This window comes from Emys orbicularis, chromosome 1 (genome assembly GCF_028017835.1).
Source record: "Emys orbicularis isolate rEmyOrb1 chromosome 1, rEmyOrb1.hap1, whole genome shotgun sequence".
Taxonomy (NCBI): Eukaryota; Metazoa; Chordata; order Testudines; family Emydidae; genus Emys; species Emys orbicularis.
In genome coordinates this window covers 321166198-321191759 of record NC_088683.1, presented here as the reverse complement: position 1 = coordinate 321191759, position 25562 = coordinate 321166198, and the positions used below count along the sequence as shown (strand labels likewise).

At 40.7% G+C, this 25562-nt stretch overlaps 1 protein-coding gene across 2 annotated transcripts in view; it reads left to right on the top strand.

Moving 5' to 3' along the window:
- The window catches only part of FRY (FRY microtubule binding protein), a 297837-nt gene that overhangs the window by 81733 nt on the left and 190542 nt on the right, over nt 1-25562 (top strand). For both annotated transcript variants that reach the window (XM_065403807.1, XM_065403815.1), the window contains exons 3-4: nt 10106-10159; nt 24336-24475. In XM_065403807.1, coding sequence (XP_065259879.1) covers nt 10106-10159; nt 24336-24475 — 194 coding nt within the window. The remainder of the gene's footprint in view (nt 1-10105; nt 10160-24335; nt 24476-25562) is intronic.

Genomic DNA, 25562 nt, shown 5'->3' with positions numbered 1-25562 from the left:
TGTTAATAATTAAAATGGGAATATTTTTGTTAAGGACTCAATTTTTCTGAAATTATCTGACAGTTTCCACAATCCAGAATGCTGTGGGTTATTTCAGATGAATCAAACCCTTCTTTATTCATATTTTCTGTGGCTGTAATTCTTGGCTCCATATTCAACCTACCTATTCATACAGGAATTGGAAGACCTTTCTGTATAGCGTAATAAAGCTATAGAAGCTCAGATGGAATGGACATTTCATATAAAAGAGCCTCTCTGTCATTTCTGAGGCGGGTGGACAAAAAAAAGGTTCCCTGAGTCTGAAAAACTTTTTTTTTTTTTTTTAAATAAATTCATCCATAGGGCAGATAAACTGCTATAAAATCCACTGCACATCAACAGCTTCATTTTATTGTATTTTTTAATCTTCAATACAAACAATACATCTTTATTGTATATAATAGCTTTCATACAAACTGAATCTGAAATACCTCATATAATTAAATAATAAATAACTTTAGAGTTAAATCTATAATAACAGAGCCAAATAATAAGGAAGAGCTACATAGTCAACAATAATAGAGGACGAGAGAAACTGAGATAATAGGCAAGGGAGGAAAAGTTGTTTTGAGAAGAGAGTTTAAAAGATATAGAGTGATTGAGATGTGCTAATACAGGAAGGCTGTCCTAGATAACAGGAGCTTCAGAAGAAAAATCATTTGTGCCTTAGGCACTGAGATTCTATCAGAAGACAGAAATGGCTAGTGCTAGATAAGTTCAGGAAACAGGAAGGGTAATAAAGGTGTATGAAATAGTCAGACATTTCTTTTTCTGAAGACTTCTGTCACAGGGTGGCTGGCCCCTGTGAATGCAGTAGCTCCAGCATCCCTGTACCAGAGCAGGTGCTCCCATTTGGCCAATTAAGAAGGCAGAGTAGGACCTAGGGGTTATAAAAGGTCAGAAACATCCCCAGTTTGTTGGAGAGACCTGGTGAATAAGAGCTGCCTGAGTGAGAGTTGGGGCAGGTAAGAGCTGCCAGAGACTGTATGTTTGGGAGCTGGGACAAAGCTGAAGGCAGGAGAACAGCAAGAAGGGTTAGATGGCTGTTGTGCCTAAGCCAGAGAGCCAGGGCTCAAGGCAGGAGGAGCAGCAGAGGGAAATGCTTGCTGGCTGTAAGCCAGAGAGAGCCGAAGGTAGGAGAGCAGCACAGGAGCTTACCTGCTGATGTCTCCCAGGCCAAAGAGCTGGACCCAGAAGAACCTTGAGAGGGCCAAAGAGAGTGAGTGATGATCCCCTGGTAAAGATGCACTCCCAGAAGAGAGGCTGTGGGGGTTCCCACTGGGAAGAGTGGGGTGACACTCCAGTAGGAAGGGCTGGGGTGGCTTTACTGGTACCAGGACAGGGGAGGATTGCCAGAGTCTCGGTGTGGTCGAAGGTGCCAGTGTATGATACCTGGGGCATCATGGCACGAGGTGTTGGGTGATCTTAATGGCTGTTTGCACTGGGGTGAGAAATGAACTATATGAGTTTGAGACTTTATGTTTTGGGCCATTTGCACAATGTCTTATTGTGTCAAGAGAGCTTGCATGGAGTTACTAGGGACTCTGAAATAGGAAACTGAGGCAGGCATGCCTGTCATGCTGAATCCTTCTGCAAGAGGGCACTCCAGGCAAGGGCTGCCCTAAGACATTTCACATGGCTGTTTAGCATGACATTAAGAGGACTCCTTGAGTTTACTCAGCAGGGTCTTCCTGACATAATTTCTTGTTATACTCTTCATATGACCATAGGGGAATGCATCCTTTTATATTTTTTAAGTATGCTATTGTCACAGGGTGCTCTACTCACTGCTAGGCTGGCATCTCTTCATGGCCGCTCTGTGGATAAGCTTATGAGGTTGACACCCCTTTCTCTGGTTTTACGCCATCACTCCATATCTCTCTGGTTTGCAGCCCCTCTCCCTACTCCATGGACCGCAGCGACCTCTTCATGACTTGGCTCTCCAGCCAGGTCACTCAGCGTTCCTCACTTCCGGGATATAGTCCTTCACAGTCTCTGTCACTCCCACAGTGACCCCAACAGTTTTACAGTTCACTGCCCTGCCAGTGCCACTTCCCCAGTGGCAGATAGGGGAACCCAGGCCAGCCCTCTAGTCTGGGTTCCAGCCCAGGGACTCAACCACATGCAGATAAGTCCTGTTCAGTCCCCAGCCTTGCTTCTTACTCCCTGGTCTGCTTCTCACTCCTGCATTCTCCCCTATCTGGGGTTTGCTGGCCTCTCCTCCCTACTATGTGGACTACTTGTCTCTCTAGTCCCCTGTCACACCTCCCTTCTCCCAGGGAGTGACTGCAGATTGTCTCCCTACAGCCCCTTTCTGCTATCAGCTCCCTGGCTTTATAGAAGTCCCACCTGTTCCCAAACAGGTGAGCTTTCCCTAATTATGGCTTTCCTCTCAGCCTTCAGCCTAATGGGTTAATTAGCTCATCTGGCCTCCATTAATCCCTTCAGGGTGAGTGTGAGGCGGACACCCCCTCACAGGTATTCTATAGAATTTATATAAAACACTGCATTCTAAATTAGTGTTACTGCAGTGAGGATGTTAGGCCTTGTCTACAGTACCGGGGTAAGTCAGCCTAAGTTAGCGTTACTCCAGCTACCTGAGTAACGTAGCTGGAGTTGACATAGCTTAGGTTGACTTACTGCATTGCATCAATGGGAGATGCTCTCTCATCGACATACCTTACTCTTTTCATTCCGGTGGAGTACTGGAGTTGACCAGAGAGTGCTCTGCAGTTGTCAACCCCCGCTGCATACATCGCAGCAGCGTCGATACCCGGTAAGTGTAAACATGGCCTTCATGTGGAATGATACAGTATTATTTCCAAAGTGGTGGGTGAAGCTTTATTGTAACATGGAGCCACTAACACATAACTTGCAAGACCTGAATTATAATTAGTTTCTCCAAACATTGTGCTGCTGCCTCATATTCAGGACACACTGTTTACTTAATCATTATATTTTCTTGAATTTTTTGTACAATTAAGTCTGAGATTTACAATACGTCTTAAAATATTTATGCTATGCCCTTTTCTGATGTTAAAGGGTTATTATTTGCTTCAGAGACATATTAAGTAAGCAAACGGTGGTTCAAACTTTTATTAGAATATTATTGCGTACAGTTCTGAGACAATGGATCTTTCCTCCTCTAGTTTATGGTCAGAAAGCAAACAAATTCTGTTAGTGTTTACATTTTTATTTTTTGAAAAGCATAGATTTTGTAATAATCATTTTTTGACAGCTGTAGAGGCAAGAGCCAGTGGTACATGTATAAGTACACACTGTTGCATTGAAGTAAGGTTAACTTGGTCAAAAAGCAATTGATTGTCAGCTGCAAAACAAGGATTTGTTCTCGTGCTGTGGTGTAAGCAAGCCAGTCAGTGAGATAGATGGTTTAAGAGCAATTTGATGATAGGGAGCATTTAACTAAGAAAAATTGCTAAGTGCTTTAGGATACTAATATTGTCCAAGATGTCAAGCTGTTGAACTGTTAGTCTGGTTCATCTTATAGTGGGTTATTAGATCCTTGAATTAAAAAAAAATACTTCTGCTTTTTGGAATTAATTATTGTTGAGTATTCTGTCTAAAGGAAATTACCACCCAAAGTGAAATTCAACACATGACCTCTTGGTTTAAATAGGTTTTCCAACTACAGGATCAGAGTTTCCCTCAAAACCCTAAAGGGTGTTGTCCTCAGCTTTCTTTCATTTTGGCTCCCACCCGCTCCCAATTTTGAAATCCTCTAACATAAAAACATAAGAACGGCCATACCGGGTCAGACCAAAGGTCCATCTAGCCCAGTATCCTGTCTTTCAATAGTGGCCAATGCCAGGTGCCCCAGAGGGAATGAACAGAACAGGTAATCATCAAGTGATCCATTCCCTGTCGCTCATTCCCAGCTTTATCATTTAATCCAACTATTATTGTGCTGGTTAGTATCTATTTGTATAAAAACAGTGCTAAAGTACCACAACTAAGATTAGGGACCCATTGTTTTAGGCACTCTACATATATATAGTTAGAAACAGTCTGTGGTCCTAAGAACTTAGGCCAAGATTTTTAAAGGTATTTGGGTGCCCTCACAGTCTAAATAGTTAAGACAGACAATTGATGAGAGAAAGGGATTGTCATTAGTATTATCATTACTATTAATTATGCCCACTTTACAGATGAGGAAATGAGGCACAGAGTGATGAAGTGACTTGCCCACGGACACCCTGAGGTCTGTGGCAGAGCTGAGAACTGAATATCAAAATTGTATACATTTTTTTCATTTCTAAATTTCCCCACATATTAAGATCATTTGTTGGTTTGTTCCTAGCCCTTCACTAAAATCTTGAGGAAACCCTTTATATTTTGAAAAAAAATTAAATACTTGCTTTGGCATGTCTGCTGCCTCCCTTTTAAGTGTGCATCAACTGACAATACACGTATTAGCCAAATATGAGATGCAGTTGAGTGGGGGAAAGGCTGAGCCCTTGCACAAACGAATGGGGTTAGTACTATGATTTTTGGCACCCTTTTCTCCCTGTTACTGTTTGTATTATCACTAAGAGGCATAATGAATATATGTGGCACAAATGCCAATAAGCTGCCACGAAACTCTTAATAAAGGTTATTGTGCCACCAGTATACTTGGAAAGGTCACTTTACAGATTGAAGTAGCCACTGCCTAACAAGGGGAAATACTGAGCATTGTACTGGGCAAAGCAGTGACTAAACACTCAGTAGAAACAACCTGTTCATTTCTCTTCTTGCTAGGCAGTCAGGGGATACTTTGTTGACTCTTTAGAAAGCCTTGTTTCCAGGTAGCATTAAGACTATATCAGCATAATTAATTATCAAATCAATCAACAAATTATACAAAATAATATTCTCCCCAAAATAGCATTCATAAATGAAAATCCTTTGCACTTAGATAACTCCTTCCATCCTAGCATCAAGTGTTTTAGAAACATTAATGAATTAAGTCTCACATGCATTGTATCTATTTTATTAAAAAACTGACACACAGACAGGTTAAGCAGCTTGCACAAGGTTATACAGAAATTCTTTTCTGAAGCGTGTGATAATGCCTAGATCTCCTGATCATGGAAAAGAGGGACATACTTGGTTTTGGGAGAGTGGGAGAAAAAGGCTGCTGACAAACGATTCAGGCACAGAGACATGGACTGTTCACCAGGAGAACTTAAAATTCAATCCACAGTTGCAGGGATCACATATTTTTCAGCCTGTCCTGTAGTTTCTCACAGACTTAGGTGGGAGAATCCTATACTACAATACAGAAACATCTGCCTCCATGCCTTGTGGGGTCTTTTATCTGCACTTCTGTTCAGCACATTCACATTTTATACAGTGTTGGTTATGTTTAGGCTGCTGCATAAATAACAATAGTAATAGATGTTTGCAGTGCTGTTGTAGCCACATTGGTCTCAGGATGAGAGAGAGACATGGTGGGTGAGGTACTGTTTTTATTGGACGAACTGCTTTTGGTTAAGGTACAAGCTTTTAAGTTACACAGAGCTCTTTCTCAGGTCTGGGGAAGGAAGCAGAGGCTCTGAACTAAATACAAGTTGGGACAGATTGTTAAGCAGAAGGGGTAACACATGCTGGAGGCGGACACTTGAAATGAAGTGGGCAATTGGGGGTTAGATTATTATGCATAAAGGATTTGAAGTAATAGATACATTTTATATATTCCATAAGGAAACAGAAGTTAGACATGTACTTAAATCATTTGAGATTTTAAATGATAATTTATTATTGATTTTTTTTTTTTTAAGTTCAACCTAGATTCTCACTCATGTACTTGACATTTTTCTGCTGTAATTTCTTACTGGATGCAAAGTTCTCTAGGCAATTATTTTTGACCACATTAATTAAAAAGAAAAGAAAAGAAAAAGGTTTTACACATAACACTCAATCTCTCTGCAGAAATACAATATAAAATATAGTAATCAAATGTAAAAAAAATTAACATTTTAAAAATTCACCAAAAACACTCTATTCTCATAAGCAAAAAAGTGAGTCCATTTATTAACTAATGTGCCAGTGAATTTCATTCAGAATGACTCCCCTAAATAAATCTAAAATGTTTTTCTGATTCCCACTTTTTTCCCATAAACTTAATCTTCAAATAACCTATCTGTTGTGTCTCTTTGTCTGTCTGGGAGTGCTCTCTGGGATAGTATCTGAGTGTCCCACAAACTTAAATGCATTTTGTCTGAGACAATCCTATGAGTTAGGGGAAACAGTATCATCTGTTTTACAGATGTGGAACTGAAGCACAGATATATGAAGTGATTTACCTAAGATCATACAGGGAGTCTGTAAAAAAGCCAGTAATTTAACCCAGGTCTGTTGGGTCCCAACTCCAGTGCATTAACCACAAACCATTTTACCTCTCTGATAAGATTACACATTTGTAATAGAGGCCCATAGTGTTTGCAAAGCCCACAAGAAAAATTCAGAACTTTCAAAAACAAACAAACAAGAAGTTCGGTGGCACCGAAAGGGTTCCAGTATAACTTTATAAGCTGGTCCAGTGAAAATTTTTCTTATCCATTCAAATCAATAGTGCTATCACTTCACTTTTCTCACTCTTGCTTGTTTTTTCCTCTCCTATAAATCTCATACCTGTGTTATTGGTCAATATTGCAACTCATTACGTAAGCATGGGGAAGATGTCCAGTGCAGGTATTCCATAGGGAAGGGATACAGTGATCAGATAAATGGTTTTGAAAAGGATTTAAAGAAGGTATCTGTTAAAGGAGCAGAAATGGGGGCCTCCTATGACTGGCATGGCAGGGAGCCAATCCCCCCCCTTTAGCCCACCTTAACCCTCATTTGAGGGTGGGGGATGGTAAGGTCCCAGCAGCAGGTTGGCTGGGGACCAGGATGATTGAAGCCCCCCAGGTAGATATTGAAATGGAGCTACCTGCACTGTACACTTTTATCTGCCAGGTGCTCCCAGACAGTTAATAATAAAGTTGCGGTCTAAGTAAAACCACATCCAGTGTTTCCTGTCCTCCTTCCGGGAGGGAAACATTTCTTCCCAGCCCCTCCCTCAAGAAAACAGCTGCTAGCGCAGTGTCCACAGCAGAGCCTGAGCAAACCTGGTATTTTGCCACTTTCATGTGTGGGAGGGTGCGTGCTGCTCTGCTTGGTCTGAGTGAAAGAGAGGCTTCTCTCACCTGGCTTGCATCTGTATTATTTCTGCTCTCTTCTGGTCACCTGGTGGACGAGTCAGCGTCCCCACACTGACCTGCTCTGCATCTGCAGCAGCATCCGTGCCTCTGCTCTTAAAGAGGTATACCCCTCCCCCCAGCAGGCCAGACAATAGCCCTCCACTTAAGGTCCAGTGCAGTCATTTTTGTATTGCAAACTACTTTCCCTGGCCAAAAAGTATCCTGTAGTTAAAGACAGTACCTACAATACGTATAGGAGGAAACACTGGAACTCATTTCAGATCTCTTGTATAGATTCATAGATTCTAGGACTGCAAGGGACCTCGAGAGGTCATCGAGTCCAGTCCCCTGCCCGCATGGCAGGACCAAATACTGTCTAGACCATCCCTGATAGACATTTATCTAACCTACTCTTAAATATCTCCAGAGATGGAGATTCCACAACCTCCCTAGGCAATTTATTCCAGTGTTTAACCACCCTGACAGTTAGGAACTTTTTCCTAATGTCCAACCTAGACCTCCCTTGCTGCAGTTTAAGCCCATTGCTTCTTGTTCTATCCTTAGAGGCTAAGGTGAACAAGTTTTCTCCCTCCTCCTTATGACACCCTTTTAGATACCTGAAAACTGCTATCATGTCCCCTCTCAGTCTTCTCTTTTCCAAACTAAACAAACCCAATGCTTTCAGCCTTCCTTCATAGGTCATGTTCTCAAGACCTTTAATCATTCTTGCTGCTCTTCTCTGGACCCTTTCCAATTTCTCTACATCTTTCTTGAAATGCGGTGCCCAGAACTGGACACAATACTCCAGCTGAGGCCTAACCAGAGCAGAGTAGAGCGGAAGAATGACTTCTCGTGTCTTGCTCACACACACCTGTTAATACATCCCAGAATCATGTTTGCTTTTTTGGCAACAGCATCACACTGTTGACTCATATTTAGCTTGTGGTCCACTATAACCCCCAGATCCCTTTCTGCCGTACTCCTTCCTAGACAGTCTCTTCCCATTCTGTATGTGTGAAACTGATTTTTTCTTCCTAAGTGGAGCACTTTGCATTTGTCTTTGTTAAACTTCATCCTGTTTAACTCAGACCATTTCTCCAATTTGTCCAGATCATTTTGAATTATGACCCTGTCCTCCAAAGCAGTTGCAATCCCTCCCAGTTTGGTATCATCCGCAAACTTAATAAGCGTACTTTCTATGCCAATATCTAAGTCGTTAATGAAGATATTGAACAGAGCCGGTCCCAAAACAGACCCTTGCGGAACCCCACTCGTTATGCCTTTCCAGCAGGATTGGGAACCATTAATAACAACTCTCTGAGTACGGTTATCCAGCCAGTTATGCACCCACCTTATAGTAGCCCCATCTAAATTGTATTTGCCTAGTTTATCGATAAGAATATCATGCGAGACCGTATCAAATGCCTTACTAAAGTCTAGGTATACCACATCCACAGCTTCTCCCTTATCCACAAGACTCGTTATCCTATCGAAGAAAGCTATCAGATTGGTTTGACATGATTTGTTCTTTACAAATCCATGCTGGCTGTTCCCTATCACCTTACCACCTTCCAAGTGTTTGCAGATGATTTCCTTAATTACTTGCTCCATTATCTTCCCTGGCACAGAAGTTAAACTAACTGGTCTGTAGTTTCCTGGGTTGTTTTTATTTCCCTTTTTATAGATGGGCACTATATTTGCCCTTTTCCAGTCTTCTGGAATCTCTCCCGTCTCCCACGATTTTCCAAAGATAATAGCTAGAGGCTCAGATACCTACTCTATTAGCTCCTTGAGTATTCTAGGATGCATTTCATCAGGCCCTGGTGACTTGCAGGCATTTAACTTTTCTAAGTGATTTTTAACTTGTTCTTTTTTTATTTTATCTGCTAAACCTACCCCCTTCCCATTAGCATTCACTATGTTAGGCATTCCTTCAGACTTCTCGGTGAAGACCGAAACAAAGAAGTCATTAAGCATCTCTGCCATTTCCAAGTTTCCTGTTACTGTTTCTCCCTCTTCACTAAGCAGTGGGCCTACCCTGTCTTTGGTCTTCCTCTTGCTTCTAATGTATTGATAAAAAGTCTTCTTGTTCCCCTTTATTCCCGTAGCTAGTTTGAGCTCATTTTGTGCCTTTGCCTTTCTAATCTTGCCCCTGCATTCCTGTGTTGTTTGCCTATATTCATCCTTTGTAATCTGTCCTAGTTTCCATTTTTTATATGACTCCTTTTTATTTTTTAGATCATGCAAGATCTCGTGGTTAAGCCAAGGTGGTCTTTTGCCACATTTTCTATCTTTCCTAACCAGCGGAATAGCTTGCTTTTGGGCCCTTAATAGTGTCCCTTTGAAAAACTGCCAACTCTCCTCAGTTGTTTTTCCCCTCAGTCTTGATTCCCATGGGACCTTACCTATCAGCTCTCTGAGCTTACCAAAATCCGCCTTCCTGAAATCCATTGTCTCTATTTTGCTGTTCTCCCTTCTACCCTTCCTTAGAATTGCAAACTCTATGATTTCATGATCACTTTCACCCAAGCTGCCTTCTACTTTCAAATTCTCAACGAGTTCCTCCCTATTTGTTAAAATCAAGTCTAGTTGACTGTTGAGTAATTGCAGAGCAATCTTATTCAATCATAATAAATTTTTTTGGTCATTTTTCTTTAAAAGGAGCTGAATAATACTGAAAGGAGCTATTCCAATGTTAATAAATGTGCATGGATATGTCGTCTTTTGTGTGTGCATGAAGTAAACAGCTTTCCCGCACTACAGTAGGTGGGAAGGGAGAAGCTGTCTAGAGAGAATGGTAATAGAAATGTAATAGTAGTGTTGCTAGAACATCTCAAAAGGTGTCTCTTAAATAATATATATTTTTTAATATTTAATTTTAGGAAAAGCCACTGACCAAATCTCTGCAACGAGGAGAAGATCCCCAGTTTGATCAAGTAAGTGATATCTAACTCAAGGACATTTCTTTCTTGTTGCTTCTGTTTCCCATGACAAAATCTGGGTATTTGTAGGCCAGCCTAGTGTCCTCATAACATTACAATGATTTGCCAGGCAGGCAATCAAAGTCTCTCATTCTACTTGAGGCTGTAGAACTGAAAGTGCTCTGTCAAATCATCTGCCTTAGGAATTAGGAGTAATTTCCATTTCTTCCAAACTTAATATTGTTTGTCACTACAAGTTTCTAATTTTTTTCCCACACATTCAATATCTATGTATTATTTCCTGTGGATTTTTTCTGATGTGATTCGTGAGACGAACATCATATCTTCTCGGAACATTCCAAACTGATGGACTTCTGGTTCAATGTTAGAAATAAGATGAAAGAGTTATTTTGGGGCTGTAGCCCCAAATTCCTATTTTATGCTGTTAGTAAATCAGAGCACTTCCTAAAAGATTTTGATTTTGGAATCTTTGTCACTGAAGTCATTTTAATCAGTTTTTTTTCTCAGTAGGGCTGTGATCCTGCATAATTTATGTACATGCTTAACTTTATGCAATGTGAGTGATCTCACAGACATTAAAGTTTAACATGTACGTGAGTCTTTTCAGGATTGGCCAGGGCCAATCATTGCAAAAATAAATACCCACTAGAGAAATGTTGTCAATAGGAAGGAAGATAATTAACAGCAATAAAATTATTTACTTCCTCTAATAGATTAACACATAAAATAGATCATTTGAGGAAAAATGGGTCAAGTAGGATGAACTGGTTAAAAATAATTTGATATATTAGATTTAGCTTTTTTGTTGTGTACTGCTTATATAAGAAAATAAATTCTACTGTCCTAAATAAATCATCATTGCTGAGATAAAGATCAGAAAAAATATGTAGTAATAAAAGATATCAAGTTTATGTATACGCAGGATACCAGAACCCACAAAATTAATTCTGTAGGATACTTTTAGTGAATCTCCTTTTAAATTGATATGGTTAACTTAATGGTCAACTTCCCTGGCGGCGGGAAGCACATCCCTCTCCCGCGCCGCTTCCCGCCACCCCCTTGGCCTGGGACGGCGAACCGCGGCCAGTGGGGGCCGCGATCGGCCGAACCTGCCGCGTCAGCAGGTAAATAAACTGGCCCGGCCCGCTAGGGTGCTTACCCTAGCGAGCCGCGTGCCAAACGTTGCCGACCCCTGCTTTAGATTATGCAAAATGAAAGAATTTTAAAAATGCAACTTGTCTTTGTCTATGCTCTTTATCTATTTTTGTTGTTTTTTATTTTTCCTCAGTTTGCAAAATGAAAATCAGTTAATTCAATTTCATTTTTGTTTATAATCAGTTTCTCTGTAATGACTTTAGTGCAGCAGTGTTTGGTTGTAAACACTGCAGAGAAATATCTGTTTTTTTAATGCAACTGTTTTGTGTTCATTGTGGAGACAATTCTATAGGTCTTAAATGTTATTAAAGCATAATTTTCACAAAATTTTAATTATGGGCCTAATTTAAAAGGGAAGGCTTGAAGATCTAGGCGCCAGCCTAAATCGCTTTCCTAACAAAATGAGGTAAAATTACTTAAAGGCCTATAGGTGCTTTTGAGTCCCAATGCCAATTTTTTTGGTTCTACAATCTCAATTTCCTATTTTTATGACTGTTTTCTTGTTCCCCTTGCTATGAGAGAAGAGACTCACACAAACAGAAGAAATTAAGTTATAAGAAATTAACTAATGAAGGCACCAGTACATAAACTCTTAGGGCCAAATCCAGCAAAAACTTAAGCACATGCTTAACTTTATGCACTGTGAATACTTCTATTGATTTCACTAGGTAGTGTCATCAGAGGTTTCGCATGTGCCTAAGTATTATCTGCAGGCCTTAGGGTTAAGCAAATTGTGTTCCTTTATTAGGATAAATTAAAATTCCTATTCATCTCCTAGCTGTTGCTGCAGTGACAGATAAAAGTTTGAACAGCACCTGTTAAGTCAAGGTTGATTAATGAGGACATACGGTGCTTACTAGAGTAAACCAGCCATGCATTTCCAAGTTGTAACAGGTGTTGAATCTGAAACTGGTGAAGGGGGGGGAGAAAGATAAAGACATAAACAAGCTTTGAAATACATAGCAGCTGTATACAATTCTAACTGCATATCTGTCCCTATATATATTATAGACAGAGCTGGTAGCAAAGTCTGTAGTTAAGCATGCTTGACACTTCCTGTTACAAGACCCTGTTTTCAGTTGCTTAAAACTTTGACAACCTTAAAACTGTCCAGGCTGAAATTTTCCAGGCCAGCTGTCTGCCTCAGGCAGAATTGTTTGGGAAAGTTTCAGCCAAAATGGTATAGCCATTTCTAAGAATGAGATTAGGGAGAAACACATTGTTTTGCCCATGTTAAAACATTCTTAAAACTCTTTTGCATAGAAGTACTAGGGTCTCTGTGCTTTGGAGCAGGGACTTGAAGCTTGGCAGGGTAATTGGCTTAGTCTCAGGGATGTGTCTCTTACCATCTTAATGAAAATCTGCCCAAAATTGGCCAAATTATATAAGTCTTTAAGTATGTCTACGTTGCAGTCAGAGGTGTGACTGCAGCATGATTAGACATACCCCAAGATGGCTTTTATCTAGCCAATTCAAATAAGAATAGCAGTAAAGCTACAGCAGCATGGACTGCCACTATACTTCTATGTCTACACTGCAATTAAGCAACCGTGGCTGGCCGTGTCAGCTGACTTGGGTTCGCGGGGCTCAGTCTGAGGGGCTATAAAACTGCAAACTGTCCCTCCCCTGCATCCACAGCTGATTGGTCCCTCCTTTGCAGCTGCAGCTGCAGGATCCTGCCCTCCCAGGTCCTGGCTCCCAGCCCTGGAGAGGGGGAAAGTCACGCAGGGAGGTGCTGTCAGATGGGCTGGCGATGCATCCTGGGCCTGCACCCAAAGCCGGCTCCAGCTTTTTTGCCGTCCCCCCCCCCCCCCCAAAAAAGCCGCAATCGGCAGCACTTCAGCGGCTGCTTCATTCTTCTCCGAGAGAGCCTGAGGGGCCCACCGCCGAATTGCCGCCAAAGACCCGCCGGTGCCTGGAGCCAGCCCTGCCTGCACCTGCCGCCCTGCCACCGTGACAGGGAGTGACACTGCCCCCCACCTTGAGAGTGAGGCTGCAGGTACCCCCTCCAGTATTCCCCAGGTAACCCTCCAAGTACACACACACACACCCCTCCAGCACCCCAACTATAGCCTCCCACCTCCCCCATTCCCCTATGCCCCCAGCAGTGTCCTTTTTTGGGGAACCCAAGATATGTCAGAGGAATCGCTGTGCAGATCTAAAAACAGAAGCCTATTTCTTTTATGTTTTACACTTGCAATAAATGTAAGTGAAGGAAACCATCAAAGTAGAAAATAGAAACTAAAATAAATAAGAGGCTAAACAATATGATAATTAGGCTCAACAGCTGTCCATTGTTTATGACAACTTTGAGGTGGTGGATAATGTGGTGATAATCACCAGCAAAATCAGTATTCCCATTCCACAGTATGTCTGCAAGAGACAGTACATGAGTAATCACATCAGTATTGTGATTGCATTCATCTTCCTGAACAGCTGCATTACCATAGTTGACCCTCTTTGTTTTCATTTTTTCCCCTTTGCTTCTTCAGTCTTACACAGTAGCCCTGTTCACTAGAGGAAGGGTACACAATAGAGAAAGGATGAGGAGATTATGTTTATAGGACCTCAGGAACTGGTGTGGGTCCTTAATCACAGATTTGGGTATAAAACAATGTGGAAAGGGCCTGATGAAATGCATCCTAGAATACTCAAGGAGCTAATAGAGGAGCTATCTGAGCCTCTAGCTATTATCTTTGGAAAATCGTGGGAGACGGGAGAGATTCCAGAAGACTGGAAAAGGGCAAATATAGTGCCCATCTATAAAAAGGGAAATAAAAACAACCCAGGAAACTACAGACCAGTTAGTTTAACTTCTGTGCCAGGGAAGATAATGGAGCAAGTAATTAAGGAAATCATCTGCAAACACTTGGAAGGTGGTAAGGTGATAGGGAACAGCCAGCATGGATTTGTAAAGAACAAATCATGTCAAACCAATCTGATAGCTTTCTTCGATAGGATAACGAGTCTTGTGGATAAGGGAGAAGCTGTGGATGTGGTATACCTAGACTTTAGTAAGGCATTTGATACGGTCTCGCATGATATTCTTATCGATAAACTAGGCAAATACAATTTAGATGGGGCTACTATAAGGTGGGTGCATAACTGGCTGGATAACCATACTCAGAGAGTTGTTATTAATGGTTCCCAATCCTGCTGGAAAGGCATAACGAGTGGGGTTCCGCAGGGGTCTGTTTTGGGACCGGCTCTGTTCAATATCTTCATTAACGACTTAGATATTGGCATAGAAAGTACGCTTATTAAGTTTGCGGATGATACCAAACTGGGAGGGATTGCAACTGCTTTGGAGGACAGGGTCATAATTCAAAATGATCTGGACAAATTGGAGAAATGGTCTGAGTTAAACAGGATGAAGTTTAACAAAGACAAATGCAAAGTGCTCCACTTAGGAAGAAAAAATCAGTTTCACACATACAGAATGGGAAGAGACTGTCTAGGAAGGAGTACGGCAGAAAGGGATCTAGGGGTTATAGTGGACCACAAGCTAAATATGAGTCAACAGTGTGATGCTGTTGCAAAAAAAGCAAACATGATTCTGGGATGTATTAACAGGTGTGTTGTGAGCAAGACACGAGAAGTCATTCTTCCGCTCTACTCTGCTCTGGTTAGGCCTCAGCTGGAGTATTGTGTCCAGTTTTGGGCACCGCATTTCAAGAAAGATGTGGAGAAATTGGAAAGGGTCCAGAGAAGAGCAACAAGAATGATTAAAGGTCTTGAGAACATGACCTATGAAGGAAGGCTGAAAGCATTGGGTTTGTTTAGTTTGGAAAAGAGAAGACTGAGAGGGGACATGATAGCAGTTTTCAGGTATCTAAAAGGGTGTCATAAGGAGGAGGGAGAAAACTTGTTCACCTTAGCCTCTAAGGATAGAACAAGAAGCAATGGGCTTAAACTGCAGCAAGGGAGGTCTAGGTTGGACATTAGGAAAAAGTTCCTAACTGTCAGGGTGGTTAAACACTGGAATAAATTGCCTAGGGAGGTTGTGGAATCTCCATCTCTGGAGATATTTAAGAGTAGGTTAGATAAATGTCTATCAGGGATGGTCTAGACAGTATTTGGTCCTGCCATGCGGGCAGGGGACTGGACTCGATGACCTCTCGAGGTCTCTTCCAGTCCTAGAATCTATGAATCTATGAACCACTTCAGGAGACAGATTCAAGGGTCATAGGTTCAAAAATTAATTTACAGTACACTAAAAATAAATGTTATTTTGTTTAAAATGTATCTTGGTGCCAAAGTAGCTATCAGCTCTCCAAAATGAAGGCAAAGTAGGTAAAATCGCCCATCAATAAACTCACGATGCTGAGCTGGTGTTTGAACTGAGACCACAAACCATAACTAACAGGTCTAATTTTATCCTTACCAGCTTTAAGCATTTCCCTTTATGTACATATTTCCGGAGACTTTTAAGTGCACAATACTGCCATGAAAGAATACTGCTTAGAACTAAGATGCTAATAAAAGAAACCTACACTATCAGAAAGCCACTATTTGCTCTTCATATTGAATCTTGGTCCTTTTTTCATGAGGGAATTAGCTTTTTTTGAAACTGTGGCCTTTGTAGAAAGAAGGTGATTTATGTGTCTCAAAGGCACTTATAGCATGTAACTGCCTCGGATAAGAGCACAATGCAGCGCATCATCTTCTACTACAGTCTATAGAATTTGAAGAAGGAATTTTTTTTAGTTTCTCTTCTAGTTTTTAAATATTATGGGTGAAATCATGGTCCCACTGAAGTCAATGGGGGTTTTGCCATTGACGCCAATGAATCAGGGTTTCATCCTAGGTCTTACTTTACTAAGGCCTGTTATGCTTATAGTTACGTTTCCATTATAGACCTTTATTTTGGCCTATTTTCCCTACTCTGAAATGAGTGAAGTGCAAGAAACCTTTAACAAAGGAAAAGCATTCTTATATAACTATGAGTATCCTAATATATCTAAGAAAATAACATATGACTAAATTCTGCTCTCAGTCATACTGGTGTAAATGCAAAATGATTCCACTAACTTTTGAGTTATTTTGCATTTATACCAGCATGATTGAGAGCAGAATTTGTCCCACAGTATGCAAGACAAAACAATTGTTCCAACTCTGTATTATTAAAATGACAGTAAAATTCATCTGTATGAAAACATGTTATAAGCAAAATGAAAAAAATAGAAGCTAAGTTCCAAAATATTAATGATATAATTGGAAATTGAGCTAGTAGTGAATATAACTGCTGTTGAATTTATCACTTTTATGGTAAAATAATATTTGAAATATAAAAATGCAGATTAATTCAGTCATTAATATACTATCAATACATTTTCTTTCATTTTCAGTTGAGCAGTATAATAAGACTTTTATGAAAAACTGTATAAGTTGTAGCAAACTGTTTAGAGCAAAGTTTCATTAAATTTATTTTTTCAAATTATGCCAAAATAAATATTAAGGAAGCATTTACATAAAGAACATTTAATGCTCTATGAACACAAGGTTTAAACAGCTCTGTGCTTGTGTAGCCCTGATATCCTTAAGCTGTACAGTATGTCGTTCATTTATGATGGAATAACACGATCATGCAACAAGGACATATTTGTACATCTGTACACTCCCTTTCAGCAACAGCACAGACCTAGAATTCATCTCACCACTGGATTTGCTTCCCATAAATGAAGGAGTTGAGTAAGCAACATGCTGGCTAGACTTTCCTCCCTTCCTGTTCTCTGAGAACCAGGTCTTTGCAAATTCCACCCTTCCTTCCTGCCTTAAAAGAGCAATGACAGAAAGATTAAAAAAACTCTATTGACCTTTTATCCATACTAAAGACAGCCACTCTAAATTTACTGGCGAAAGTATGGCATGTGGGTATTTACAAAGAATTACTTTGACTTTTTATGGTGAGTAAAATCATTATAGTTGAGATTTCAAGAATAGCACTGACGCACACTACGGGGAATGTGCAGTTACACCTAATTCAGCTACAGAGAGCTGAATTTTATGATCTAAGATATTTCAGTGTCAATTATGCATTTTTCTTTATGGGCACGACAGTTAGCATGAAACGCACAATTTTCCAAAAAGAGTATTATCCTTTCAAAATGAAATATCCACACATTGGTGTTAGCCTTCATAATTAACTATTAATAAATAACCTTCGAGTAGTGTCCCTATGGGTGCTCCACTTCAAGTGTGCATGCTCCCCACACGCTTTTAATCAGAGATTTTCATTAGCAGTGTCCATTCCCTTCACATCTTTGTACCCTGCACTGAGGCTGTCTAGCACTGCCTGGGTGAACTACCCTCAGTTCCTTCTCAACTGCCTCAGTCTGAGACTAAGCTTTAGCATGTCTACCTTGCGCATGCTTTGGCTAAAAGGTTTTTCCTAGTTGGCCAAAGCAATGAAGTTGTGGAACTGGTGCATAAACCATTGCATAAACATTTCAGCAATGTACCTCCCTGGCATTCAAAACATCATGGTTGATGCTCTCACCAGACACTTCTTCCAGGACTACAAATGGGAGTTGGACTCTAGGATCTTCAACAGCATGTTTCAAACTTGCGGATTTCAAGAAGTGGAGCTTTTTGCCACCTCTATGAACAGAAAGTGTTGTCTGTTCTGTTGAAAAGGGGATCTAGACTGCCATTCTCTGGGGGATGCCTTCCTCCTATCTGGGATGAAAGGACTGTTCTAGGCGTTTCCCCCAATGCCTCTGATATTGAGGGTAATGGACAAAATCAGACGGGACAAAGCCAGGGTTATTCTAATCATACCAACGAGGCCAAGACTGGCTGGTGTCCTTACCTGTTTCACCTGTCCCTCTGTCCAGCAATCAAGTTTCCAGTCATCCCTCATCTCTTCTTCCAGGATGCCGGTTGATGCTTCATCTCAACCTAGGCATTCTCCATTTTAAGGCATAACTCCTCAATGGTTCACGTAGCTAGAGTCTGCCTGTTCTGCGGAGGTACAACAGGTGTTATTAAACAGTAGGAAAGACTCTACCTGAAATACTTACCATCAATAGTGGAAAAGATTTATCCATTGCGGTGAACTTCACGACTTGCACCCAAATCTTCCTCACTCTCGGTTATCCTGGATTACATGATGCAACTGAAGAAAACAAGATTATCAAACAACTTGGTCAAGATTCACATGACTGCCATAACAGCCTTTCCTTCCCCAGTTGAAGGGTTCTCAGTGTTTGCTCACTCAACAACTCTAAGGTTTATCAAAGGATTGGGGAACCTTTTCCCTCAAGGGAAAGACCTCACTCCAGCTTGGGATCTTAGTCTAATTTTCAGATGTCTCACAATACCTCCCTTTGAACCAACAGCTACCTGCTCTTTACTGAACTTGTCTATGAAGAGGGTATTTTTGGTAGCCATCACATTGGCCCAAAGAGTCAGAGAAATTGGGGCCTTAATGGTAGACCCTCTTCAAGGACAAGATTTCTGTATGTCCACATCCTAAATTCCTACCTAAGATGTCATCCGAGTTTCATTTTGATCAGTCCATTCATTTACCATGTTTTCCCCCAAAAAACACGTAATTCCAAACAGGAAGCTTCCTTCCATACCTTAGATGTCAGAAGAGTGTTGGCCTTCTATCTAGATAGGGCCAAACCACTCTGGAGGGCTCCTGTTTGTTTCCATTGCAGAAAGATCTAAAGGATCTACAGTCTCCACCCAGAGTCTATGAAGGTGGATAGCTGAATGTGTTATTGCATGTTATGATGTGGCCAGCATTCAAACTCCTTCTAGGGTGTTAGTGCACTCTACAACATCGCAATCAACATCTATGGCATTACTTAAAGATGTTCCAGTATCTGAGATCTGCAGAGCCACTACACCGTCTTCAGTACATACCTTCTCCAAGCACTATGCCTTGGTCCATGCCTCTATATCCAATACGTCAGCTGGCCATGCACTACTGTCTTCAATTCTGGACCGGATTATGAAGATCCCTCCTCCCTGCAGGGATACTGCTTGGGAGGCATCTGATGTGAAGCACCCATAGGGACACTACTAGAAGAAGAAGTTGTTATTCACCCTGTGCAGTAACTGTAGTTCTTCGAGATCTGTGTCCCTAGGGGTGCTCCATTACCTGCCCTCCTTCCCCTCTGCTTCAGAGTTTCCTCTGTGGGACTTGGGACTGAGAACAGTTCACTCACAGAGCCCTATGGAGCCTTGGTGCAGGGCATGAGGACATGAAGGATGCATGCGCAGTCCGAACGGATACTGCTAACGAAAATCTCTGATTGAAAGTACATGGGGCACACGGACACTTGAAGTGAAGCACTCATAGGGACACACATCTCAAAGAACTACAGTTAGTGCACAAGGTGAGTAACCTCTCCTTTTCTTGCAGTGCATACAATATCTGAGATCTAAACCCTTGTTTATTAAAAAGTAAATGAAAAAAATGTACTGAATTATTCATGTTTTTTTTTATACATCATGCAGTAAAGTGGCTCTGAAAATGCCCGTCAATGGAAGCTCCATGAGGTCTTTGTGTGATTGACAAGCACAAATTTAAAAAGGTGTGGCTTCTGTAAAAGGCTGCATTAGTTTCCCTCATCTTCCACGACTTCTCCATGCTGCATGCACACCACAATCTGGTAGCTCTTATCCTGATAGCCTCAGACACTAATTTGGCAATGGTGAATGTGATGTAAAAAAGACTGGCAAGAACATACATAAGAGTACCCAACTTTTGAGTAGGCAAGCTGTTACTACTTTTTATTTGGCAGCTATGTCAGTCATCCCAGAAGACATTTAACAATATGTGCTGCTCATATAATCTAATACTAGAGAGTAATAATTATTAAACAACCATATACCATGGAACTTGAGCTTTCCAATGTAGGGTGGATAATTTCCAGACAGACACCCTATGTAGGAGTACACTGGGTAATATTAAACATACATATGTAATGGGAGAGAGCTCTCAATCACTTTTAAAAACTAAAGATAAATTTCTCAAGAAATTTGCTGTAGTCTCAACTAGAGCAGAGTTGAGCCAACTGCTTCAAATAAGCTCAGCCTTGCTCCTGAACCTTCACCAAAACTTTAAACAAAATTGACTCAACCATTTTAGGAGTTTTTTGTTAATGTGGTTGACTTTTTCCATGTTTGCATTCCTCTGGGCTTCCATATTTTGGCTGGGACCAGGAGCGGAAGTGCTTCACCCCCTTCACATAACACAAGAACTTGGGATCATCCTATGAAATTAATAAGCAGCAGGCGTAACAAAAGGAAGTACTTCTTTACACTATGCATAGTCAATATGTGGAACCCAAGGGATGTTGTGAAGGCCAAAAGTATAACTGGGTTAAAAAAAGTAAATAAATTCACAGAAGATAGGTCCATCAATAGCTACTAGCCAAGATGGCCAGGGATGCAACTTCATGCTCTGGGTGTTCCTAAACTTCCAACTGCCAGAAGCTGGGACTGGATGACAGGGGTATGGATCATTCAAAACTGCCCTGTTCTGTTCATTCCTTCAGAAGCATCTGGCACTAGCCACTGTCAAAAGACAAGATACTGGATGAGTTGGACCATTGGTTTGACCCAGTATGGTCGTTCTTATGTTCTTACGCTGAAATCTGCGAGAGTTCTCATGAGATTTCCAGCCTGATGCTGCAGAACCAATAGGTCTAGATAACTCAGATAAGCTTTGGATAGATACCAAAATTTTCAAATTTGTATTGGAATGGAACTTTTTGAGGCTTTCCCATTGCTTGTCATGATCTTTAAGTAACTCCTAGTGGCGAACCTTTTGTGCAAACTTGAAGTGAATAATATAAATCTGTTGAATCAGAGTTAGTAGTAAATGGGAGAAAGAAACTTCATTTGGAAGAGTATTTTGCCTTTTAGGGTTTAGCTTGGTTCTGCAGGAAATCATAAATAAAGAGCTCTGCAACTAATACTACTTGATTCAGTTGGCAGTGTGGCTTTGGGTGCTCATTTATGTGGCATTATGACCTGGTGCCAACCAGGGCCGGCTCCAGGGTTTTGGCCGCCCCAGGCAGCCAAAAAAAAAAAAAAAGCCGCGATCGCGATCTGCGGCGGCAATTTGGCGGGAGGTCCTTTGCTCCGAGCCGGAGTGAGGGACCGTCCGCCGAATTACCGCCGAATAGCTGGATGTGCCGCCCCTCTCCGGAGTGGCCGCCCCAAGCACCTGCTTGACAAGCTGGTGCTTGGAGCCGGCCCTGGTGCCAACCTAAGTAGTGCAGAAGTCTATGTAAAAGTATATAGTGAAAATATGGGCTTGTTTTTTTAAACTAGCTTTTCACTAAAAATACAAAAAAATAAAAAATAAAAAAATAAGCAAGACATCAACAGTACCACTAATCTATCTCATGATCTTGTATTTGTAACTGTCTCACTTCCCATGCACCCAGAATTTCCTTATCTTCCAGATCCCTCATAAAAAGCCACCTCTTCCACAAAGCTTTCTTATGGTGACATGCTCATTAATGATGTGTCTGCCCTTTTTCATGTTTGGCCTATTTCTGTGTATTGTATTCGGATGGATGATGTGTAAACTCTTTGAGGAAGGGACCTTGTCTTTTTACAGGTTCTTTAAAGTGTCATGTACATTTATAGTGCTATATTAATTAATAATAAACATTAATGGCAGCTATACTAGAAAAGAACGTGTTATAAACAACTGGGGTGAAAAACAGGTTTCTCTCTGGAATGCATAGAAAACATAATTTAATTTTGCTTGCTTCTTCTCTGCTATATACATTTCCCAATCTAGGAACTTTATTGTTATGAAGCATCACATCTTGTTACAGTATTTTTGATATGAAAATTGATATCCATTGAAAGTGTCAGGGGTAGGGACTCATTGACTTTTTATTTAATTCAATGCAAAGCTGAATGTGTTCGTTCAAGTTCATATTTTTAAATTGAGAACAACATTTCCATGTTCCTACACCTTCCCCTTAAAAAAAATGAATCAAAATGTATAATGGGTGCTCTGCAAATGGGATCTCTGCATAAGTTTTATACTCTGGCCCAACCTGTGTTGTTTTAATTATTATTTATGACTAATAAAAATTGGTGTGACACTCTGCAGAAATAACTTTTTCAAGCTTTAGAAAGTAAGATAAAATTGTCTAAGCTGTAATTTGATAGCATCCTGAATTGATAGTGATTAGCATTTTGAGCTGACAATATTATTTATATCCTTTACATGCTTATCTGAATGCTTATGCTTCAGGGCTTTAGTATAATTTAATGTGAACTACTGTAATATTTTATCATTGAACACCCCTGATGCTACACCAAATTACAATGTCTTCATACCAACTTCCAGTTATTGGTTTCATGTATCAAATAATAAAATGTGTTGAAACAGCTGGACTGAAATATGTATGCTTTTCTAGAAAGAATAATACATTTGTAGAAATGTACTATGTTTACACAGGAAATAGGTGTAATTTTTTGGTTTAACATGATTCAATTCTAGCCCATAAGTTCTAGTCCAGGGATCGGCAACCTTTGGCACGCGGCTCGCCAGGGTAAGCACCCTGGCGGGTTGGGCCGGTTTGTTTACCTGCCGTGTCCGCAGGTTCGGCCGAACGTGGCTCCCACTGGCTGCGGTTCGCCACTCCAGGCCAATGGGGGCTGTGGGAAGCGGCATGGGCCGAGGGATGTGCTGGCCGCCGCTTCCCGCAACTCCCATTGGCCTGAAGCAGCGAACCGCGGCCAGTGGGAGCCGCGATAGGCTGAACCTGCAGACAGGGCAGGTAAACAAACCGGGCTGGCCCGCCAGGGTGCTTACCCTGGCGAGCCGCGTGCCAAAGGTTGCCGATCCCTGTTCTAGTTCATGATGTCTGAATACAATTGAAAATAGTAATACTTAGCACTTTTCATCCTGAAAACATTTCACAAACTTTAAGCCTCATAAGATGACTGAGAAGTAAGTTAGTTCTGCATCTAATCAAAAATCTGCTGTCTTATAATGAAATAAATCAGAATTTTGGTTAAATTGCATTTCTGAATGAGTTGTCATTCCATAAAGGCTGCTATAAATGCATTTACTACAGTTTGGGAACAATGTTGTTAGGTTAGGTGTTAGAATAGGGAATTTGATCTCCTTTGGTCTATTCCTGGCTTAGTCACTGACACTCAATGGGCTTGATCTTGCAAGGCTTTGAACTGTCAGGACTTGATCTAGCAAAGCATTTAACTAGACGCTTAACTTAAGCATGTGGGTATCCTAATGGAGTTAATGACACTACTCACACATTCTAAGGTAAGCACATGCTTCACTGCTTTTTTGGTCCAGGGCCAGAGTGCTCATCACTTTGCAAGTCCTCTGACAAATCACGTCTAGGTTCAGCAATTCATCCATCTGTAAAATGGACATATTTCCTTACCTTGGAAGATGCTCAGACACCATGGCGGGGAGCATGGTATAAAAATTTAGGCCTAGTCTATACTACAAACTTAGAGCAACGCCAGATGCCTTATGTCGACCTAATAATGTATGCGTCTGCACTATTAGGTCCCTTCCACCGACCAATCTTGCCTGTTACGTCAACTTAATTACTCCACCTCCACAAGAGGCGTATCACAGTGTAGACGCAGTGTTGTGTAAGTCAACTGAATTGGCCTCCACTAGGTGTCCCACAGTGTTCCGCTGTGACTGCCCTGGTGATCGTTTTCAACTCCACTGCACGGCAGCCAGGTATACAGGAAACAGCCCCTCCCCTCTTAAAGATTCTTTCCAAGTTGTTGCAAGATGTAATTAATGTTTTTAATGCACTTTGATATTAGATGAAAGGCACTATAGAAGTGCAAACCATTTTACAGTTCTGTTTGTATGTATGTGTGGATAAAGAACATTAAGGTGCATTGCTGGTGGTAAAAATAAAAAATTCAAATGGAGATAAAAACAAGAGCAAGTTTAACCTTTAAGTATGAATTTACAGCACTCTTTGAAGGTGAAGATAAAGCTTGAATACTCTCTGAATTATTATGTTTTCCCCTATAGGTAATAAGCTCAATGAGCTCCCTTTCAGAGTATTGCCTACCCTCTATTCTGCGCACTCTTTTTGATTGGTATAAAAGGCAAAATGGCATAGAAGATGAATCTCATGAATACAGACCAAGAACAAGCACTAAATCCAAAAGGTACACTCTTGAATAAACATAATTTGGATTCAAAGATGTAATGTATTACATTTAAGTGTTCAGCTTCTGTTATACTTTTTATTTAAGTGGCTTTTCAGGCATTGAAATTTTGGAAAACAGGAATTTCAGGAAAATTCTGGTACTGGGTGACATTTCTGAATTGTAGGCAATCCATTTTTTGTATATCAATTTGAATAATCACTTTTTAGCTGAATAAGCAAAACAAATGTCTAAATATTTAAAGGGCACTCTCAAGATTTTTGGGCTCTAAATACTACCTATCTGTATTATAACATACTATCATTTTATTCTTCACATCAAGTTTATAGGAGTCTACCCCCAGACCACCTAAAGAAGGAGTGCAATATTCTTACAATTAAAATTATGCTCCTGGATGATCCCATATCAACCAGAGTATTGGTCCTCACCACCATTTTGAATTTTGTGAATGCCATTTAAATAGTGTTTTTCATCTATTGTGTCCGTCTGCTTTACTCTTGTGAGAAGGTACTGTACTGACAATAATCTCCAGGCGCATCAGAGAGCAGGATTGTTATAGATTTAGTAAACTGCTTGATCACAAGAATAGAACAGATGGTCTAAAAAACACTATAGATTGCATACTTGCTTTCTCATATACATATATCCATATACCAAAACACTGCAAATAGCTCACTTGAAGAGCTCTAGCATAGTGGTCCTCAGCTTTTCCAGACTACTGTACCCCTCCCAGGAGTCTGATTTGTCTTGAGTACCCCAAGTTTCACCTCACTTAAAAACTACTTGCTTACAAAATCAGATTATAAAAATTCAAAAGTGTCACAGCATGCTATTACTGAAAAATTGCTTATAAAATATATCAATTGGAATATAAAAATTGTACTTACATTTCAGTGTATAGTATATAGAGCGGAAAAACAATTAATTGTATGAAATTTTAGTTTGTACTGACTTCGCTAGTGCTTTTTATGTAGCCTGTTGTAAAACTAGGCAAATACCTAGATGAATTGATGTACCCCCTGGAAGACCTCTGTGTACCTCCAGGGGTATGCATACCCCTGGATGAGAACCACTGCTCTAGCAAATA